The following is a 7,137-nucleotide window of genomic DNA, read 5'->3' on the forward strand; positions in this document are numbered from 1 at the left end:
TTCGTAAATATATGGGACAATTTAGGAACATATTGGCTCTGGTAGCACTGCACTGTACTGCATGATACTGGAAAGGGCATTAATGGTGTCTTTGGATCTCGTAGCACTACATGATGATACTGGGATGGGCATTCATGGTAGTGTGGATAAGGTCTTTTGGAACAAGTGAGGGGAATAAACAGAACCCGGCCGATAGCAAAGGAAGTGCCTTTCGCTCCAGGTCTCTCTCTACTGGCCTTGCTTATCCTTATTCGTTTTGGATATCATTGGCCCTGACTTAGTCAATCAATAGTGGTCCAATTATTGGATAACTACATCAACCAAATCATGACCCATGCAGATAAAAAAAAAGATTAAAAAAAGATTTAATTAATAGTAATAATAATAAAATAGAGGATAAAATTTAATTATTATTATTATTGTTATGGATCATCTGGAGTCTCTTCGCCTCTGACCAACCTTCTCAGCATCACGATTCTATTCCCCTTGGTCCTAAAATCATTGAAAGTCTTTAGGAAAAGACAGAGTAGAGGAAAGTGATATATCTCGGTATATCCTATTGGATATCAACCGCATGGAAAATGCATCGTCTGGGAAGCGAGCCGCATGGGCATAACCCGAAAGAAGGTGGCTCACTATGTAAGACTTCAACCGTACATGTTGAGGATCAATCCTAACCCATCAATGGATAAGATAAATCTTATGGATAGGACTATTTTTCTAATCTTATAGATAGAAATAATTTTACTATCTAATGGATATAGATGACGACTTAATAAGAGATAGAAATAAATGTATCGTAGAGAGTGCTTCTCTCATTCAATGGATAAGAATGAAACTTTTCTATGGTTAGGATTTATTTTTATTGAACGGTGTAGATTGCATGGTGAGTATTATAAATACTCTCCCCCGCTGGTAGTTTAATTCATTCATTCATCAATAAAAAAAATAAATTTGTGAGTTGAATTGTGAGTTGTTCTTTTCCTTCCTCGTGAGTGATCCAGAAAAGTGTTGTAGTATTTTTAATGTGAATGTAATACAAATAATTTATTTACTTGTTTGGCGGTCCGATTCTCAACAGTACATTCACTTTAAGAATATACCCACTCAAAAATATTAATTATTGAAAAGATTATACAAAACTTCAATCATATACTTATTTTTAGAACATCTGCGTTAGAAAACATTTCTATAAAATTCATATGAGACTTTAGTTGTGAATTCATTTTGGAGATCATTCATGCTCGAAAACATTTTTAGAAAAATTACACGGACTTTAACAGTATACTCACTTTGAGAACATCCATGAAAAGATCATACAAGACTTCTATCGTGCACTCACTTTAGAAACATCCTCATTCAGGAATATATATATCATATTGGATATCAACCGTATGGAAAATGTATCGTCTGGGAAGTGAGACGCATGAGCATAACCTGAGAGAAACTGATCAATCGATCATGTTATCACACAAGACTTCAATCGTACAATCACTTTAAAAGCATACCTGCTCAAAAATATTATTGAAAAGATTACACAAAACTTTAATCATACACTCATTTTTAGAACGCCCCCGTTAGAAAATATTCTTATAAAATTCATATGAGACTTTAGTCATGCATTCATTTTGGGGATCATTCATGCTCGGAAACATTTTTAAAAAAATACACAGGACCTTAGTAGTGCATTCATTTTGGGAACATCCTTGAAAAGATCATACAAAAGACTTCTACCGTGCACTCACTTTAGAAACATCCTCATTCAAGAATATCTCTAAAAAGATTATAGAGGATTTAAGTCGTGCACTCATTTTGAAAATATTTCCGACCAAGAACATCTAGTAACGGATTATACTCAAAGCATTCCCGACTCCAAATATCCCTATCAAGTGAGACCCCTCCGATTTACAGATGCAATCATTCCTAACCATTATAACTCTAACATGAGGTTCTAGCAACTACCATTGACAAAACCAATAATAGTAGATGAGACTCGTGGTGACTTTCACACCATATGGCTCCATGCTTTTTTGACAAGCAACATGAAATGTGGTTCCATAGGGCTCATACTTTTGATAATTCGCAGGCGGATGTGGCAACCCACATGGATATCTAGATTCAACAATATAAAAGGGTGAATGATGTTGATTAGATATGTTTTTTCTCTATTGAGAATACAAACATTTCATTTTAGTATTCTTCCTCTTTCTTACTTCTCAGTCTAGTATTGGTTTAACTGTTGAAGAGGTTACGCCAACCACGTTTGCGTCCGTTGACACGTGTTGACAAGCTGATACAGAAGCTATTCGAGTGCAAGAAAATAAGAGTGCAACCTGATTAAGAAAGCACTTTTAGTGTTTTTAATACAGAATGAAGAAAGAACAGTAGGGCATTGTGAACAAGAATATTAAAGAAAAAGCACGTCGTGAAAAGAAAGAGGAATGGAAAAACAAACTTACAAAGAAAAAAAGAGAGAGATGATAACAATTGAAGTGCAGTTAAAGTTATGAAATTCTTAAAGACACATTTAACTTTTAGAAATCTCAAAGACACATTTGTTTTTTATTTTACCTCTCCTGTCAATCAGGAGAGATTCTTTTGGAGGCACTTGAATGTTGAATTTTAAAGAATAATATAGTGTTTGTTTTAAACAATCAGGAGAGATTCTTTAGGGGGCACTTGAACAAACTAATGTTGAATTTTAAAGAACAATATAGTATTTGTTTTTAAAAATCAACATTATTTTAATGTTACAAAAACTTTAAAATCAGGATCACTGGGATATTAATTTTTAAAAATCAATATTATAGTAATACGATTTAATACTATACTCTTCTGTAAAAGATAAAATCCACCATTCCAGCAATCCCACACGGTTGACTCTACGACTATCTGTGAGGAGGTAAATCGATAAGCTATAATTGACCACTACGGAGAAGACATTGTCTCAGCTTCGTCGAATTTCTACCCTTGCTCGTTTTAGCAAGTCTGTCTCGCACTAACCAACTCAACCATGCCTCGGGGGCTTCAATACTATACTCTCTTCTTCAGCAAGAGAGTATTTGGCGACGAACCGGCATTTTCAACGCCAAATTGGCGACGAACTGTAACTTCGTCGCCAATTTGGCGGCGAACCGAAACTTTCGTCGCTAAATTCCAACGAACTTGTCTTTTCGTCGCCAAATTAGACGAAAAAGCCGGTTCGTCGCTAAATTGGTGACGAACTTCTCTTTCGTCGCCAAAATGGCGACGAAAAAGCCTGTTCGTCGCTAAATTGGCGACGAATTACCTTTTCGTCGCCATATTTCAGCGCCGTTCAGGATGCTGCTCTTTTTTGCAACGATTTCATTTTTCATCGCCAAATTGCAACGAATTATTTATTCGTTGCAAATTTTGCGACGAATTCGACGACGAATTATTTTTGGCGACGAATTTAGCGACGAAATATTTTAGTTGCTAAATCTGCAACTAATACATCTTCGTCCAAATTTTTGTTGCAGATTTGCGACGAATATTTTCGTCCCAAATATTCGTCGCAAATTAGCTGTTTTTTTGTAGTGGTAGAGTATACTACACTCTCTTAGCAAAAGGTAGAATCCATCATTCTAACGGTCCTACACAGTCGGTCCCACGATCATCTGTGAAGAGGTAAATCAAGAAGCTAGTTGATAGTATACTATACTCTCTTCAGTAAAAGATGGAATCCACCACCCCAGTGGCCTCGCACGGTCAACCCAACAACCATCTGTGAAGAGGTAAATCGAGAAACTACAGTTGACCACGATGAAGGAGGACATTTCCTCGACTTCGCCAAGATTCAACCCTTATTCACTTCAATAAATTTATTTTATTGTAACTAACTCAATTATACTCTAGGAGCTAGTATATTATACTCTCAAAACATAATCGAGTTAATTATCACAAATAGATTTGTAGAATTATCAGGATGAATTTAAAGTCGTAGAAATACCTTCTTAGTGGAGTTTAGTTTTGATGTTCTAGTTTACTCCCTTACTTCTTCAATATCAATTGACGAAGAGATAAAATAAAAAAATAAATATCTTTAAAAAAAGTTAAACGATTTTTTGAAAATTTTATAACAGCGTCCTTTCAATTACCGAAGAGAAGCTGAGGAAACAAAGAAAGCAAGAACAGAGCAGAGCAGGAGCCGAGCCGTTCCTTTCACCTTTCTCTTTTAAACCATAAAAAAACAAAAACTTTGCTGTCAAAAGTGTCATGCTTAGCTGTTAGCCCTGGGACGGAATGCATTTCATCTCATTTCCCCCCTGCGACCTGACAATGACATCCTCTGCAGCGTCACCACGCCCACAGACGCCTTCAAATCACAAATAAATCCACTTTACCACACTCGATCAACGCGCTAAATGCAGCTCGCCTACTGAATTACTGCGAATCTTGCCAAGATCGGGGCCAGTTACTCCAAACTCTGGTACAGCAAACGACGCGACGCTGCTCTGCTGTGAATTTCAAAATTTAAAACGATCCTGCAAATAATTGACAGCGTCAGATGCAATGCATGGGGCGTCGTCCTCCTGCTCCCCGCCCTGCCTGCTGCGCAATATTACCACTACATGACACCTTGAAGTAAAGCCACTACTTCAGCAACTCTCTCTCCGTACGCCCAACTTCATAAGGAGCACACTGGCACTGGCTCTTCAAAGCTCCAGCTGGAAATCGCAATAAACAACTGTGTTTATCTGTTCGAGAAGACATGAGGGGACGAGCTTCCTAAATAAGCTTACTGTTCTCATTATTTTTCTCCTTGTATTTTTCACTCACCCCTTTAGCGGATGCAAGAACTCCCTGGAGAAATATCCAGGATTCTGCCTCAGGGGCCTTAGATTGCAAGGCAAAGTCCTCGTTTGAGTTAGGAGAGAGTAGACTCGGCCATGGTGGTGGCATAGCTTGGCAGATTTCAAATTCTACTTGTATAAGTTGGGGGTGTGTGGAAACTTCCTGCTTTGCAGTTTGCCCCACTCACGGCTTCACCCGTTACCCTCTTCCAAACCCCTTCTTAAGACCCTCTCCTTCTTCCTTTCTCCCTGCTTTTCCATCGGAATTTCGTCGTTTCATGTGCAGAACCATCCTTCACGATGGCGAGGTCCATGGCTCCCCTGTTTCTGGTCCTCCTGTTCTGTGGCCAGTTCTTCCATATCCATGCCGCTCGGCCAAATTCCCTCGTCTTCCCCATCTCACACTCTCTCTCCCGTTCTCAAAATGCTAACTTTACCATCGTCCAGCAACTCAAGAAGTTGTCTCTCCGCTCCGCAGCCCGCCACCGTAAACACCGACACCGCCCGGAGCGCCGCCGGCAACAGGTGTCCCTACCTTTGTCACCAGGCAGCGACTACACGCTCAGTGTGTCCGTCGGCGCGCCCTCCGCCCCCACCACCGTCGCGCTGTACATGGACACCGGAAGCGATATTGTCTGGTTCCCCTGCTCTCCGTTCGAGTGCATGCTCTGCGAGGGCAAGCCGGCGTACCCTCCGCAGAACCCCCCGCTGCCCCCGCCACCGGCGTCCCGCCAGGTCGCCTGCGGATCTGCCGCCTGCTCCGCCGTCCACTCGGGGCTCCCGGCCTCCGATCTCTGTGCCATCGCCGCATGTACTCTGGACGACATCGAGACGAACTCCTGCTCCGCCCCGTGCCCCCGCTTCTACTACGCCTACGGCGACGGGAGCCTCGTCGCTCGCCTCCGCCGCGGCCCCCTCTCCCTCCACGGCTCCGCCGCCCCCTCCAACGCGGCGCTCCGCCTGCAGAACTTCACCTTTGCGTGTGCGCACTCCGCGCTGGCGGAGCCCGTCGGCGTCGCGGGCTTCGGCCGAGGCCCGCTCTCTCTGCCTGCCCAGCTTGCGGCTCTTTCTCCCTCCCTCGCCGCTCGCTTCTCCTACTGCCTCGTGTCACACTCCTTCAAGCAAGACCGTCTTCTCCGGCCAAGCCCGCTCATCCTTGGCCGAACCGAGCCGAAGCCATCCGCACCGGACCAATATCCGCCCTTCGTCTACACCCCGCTCCTCCACAACCCTAAACATCCCTACTTCTACTCCGTCGGCCTCGAGTCCCTGTCAGTCGGGCCGAGCTGGATTCGGGCGCCTCCCGAACTGAGGGACGTCGACCGGAAGGGGAACGGCGGGATGGTGGTCGATTCTGGCACCACCTTCACAATGCTTCCGGCGGAGACCTACACGAGTTTGGCGTACGAATTCGACCGGCAGATGAGTCGGGCGGGATTCCAGCGAGCCGCAGACGCGGAGGAACGCACCGGGTTGCGGCCGTGCTACTTCTTCGAGGCCCGGAAGGCAGACCAGCGCAGCGTCCCGAGGCTAGCGCTCCACTTCGCCGGGAACGCGAGCGTGGCGCTGCCGCGGCGGAACTACTTCATGGGGTTCGAGAGCGGCAGGCGGCGTGTGGGGTGCCTGATGGTGATGAGCGGCGCGGAGGCAGCCGCGGAGGAGGAGTACGGGGGGCCGGCGGGGACGCTGGGCAACTTCCAGCAGCAGGGCTTCGAAGTGGTGTACGATCTGGAGAAGAAGCGAGTAGGGTTCGCGCGCCGGCGCTGCGCGGCGCTATGGGAGGAGATGACACGTGCCTGAGGGACGCCTCCGCACGTGTGCGCTTTGACTGGGGAGCAGGTGACAGCGGGGCGTCGAGGCGTAGGCATGGGCGAGGGCACGTGTTTTTTGTAACAATTCCCAAATATGATCTAGAAAGTTCGGGATATTTAATGCTGTAAATTTATGTAAATAATAAAAAATGTTGACGCGCAGCTTTCATCAATCTCCTAAATCACAATATTCGTGGCAAATTCTTTAATCGCTAAATATAATTCGTGATAATGAATTAGTTTGTCGCTTTTCCACAAGGGCAAATAGGCTTATCACTTAATGGTTCGCCGTCCACAGAGTTTCGCTAATAAATACAAGGAGTCAGAGGCGTTTCAATTGTAGTGGCCGTGCAAAGAATTATTTTCACACACTATTTTATATTTCACTGAACCTTATCAATGACCCACCCTTTGTCGTGTTGTCTGACCTGTGAGATTCTTTGTTTAACTAAATAACATCTCAGATGGAGGCAATTGGTATTATTCTTAAAAGGAAACTTAAAGGGCAGACA

The 7,137-nt window shown here is 44.0% G+C and overlaps 1 protein-coding gene across 1 annotated transcript; it reads left to right on the forward strand.

The window, feature by feature from the left end:
• The first annotated feature begins 4,847 nt into the window (after window positions 1-4,847).
• Window positions 4,848-6,807, forward strand: LOC141816690 (putative aspartyl protease At4g16563). Its single transcript, XM_074704434.1, has one exon. The coding sequence runs from the start codon at window positions 5,115-5,117 to the stop codon at window positions 6,612-6,614; it is 1,500 nt and encodes a 499-aa protein (XP_074560535.1). The 5' UTR covers window positions 4,848-5,114; the 3' UTR covers window positions 6,615-6,807.
• Window positions 6,808-7,137: the final 330 nt, after the last annotated feature.

The sequence above is a fragment of the Curcuma longa genome, unplaced genomic scaffold, assembly GCF_044706935.1.
Source record: "Curcuma longa cultivar G26 ecotype Majalengka, Jawa Barat unplaced genomic scaffold, ITB_CL_G26_1.1 contig_17752, whole genome shotgun sequence".
Classification (NCBI taxonomy): Eukaryota; Viridiplantae; Streptophyta; class Magnoliopsida; order Zingiberales; family Zingiberaceae; genus Curcuma; species Curcuma longa.

Excerpts from the sequence above, each read along its gene's own strand:
- LOC141816690 (XM_074704434.1), top strand. The coding sequence starts at position 5,115 with ATGGCGAGGTCCATGGCTCCCCTGTTTCTGGTCCTCCTGTTCTGTGGC.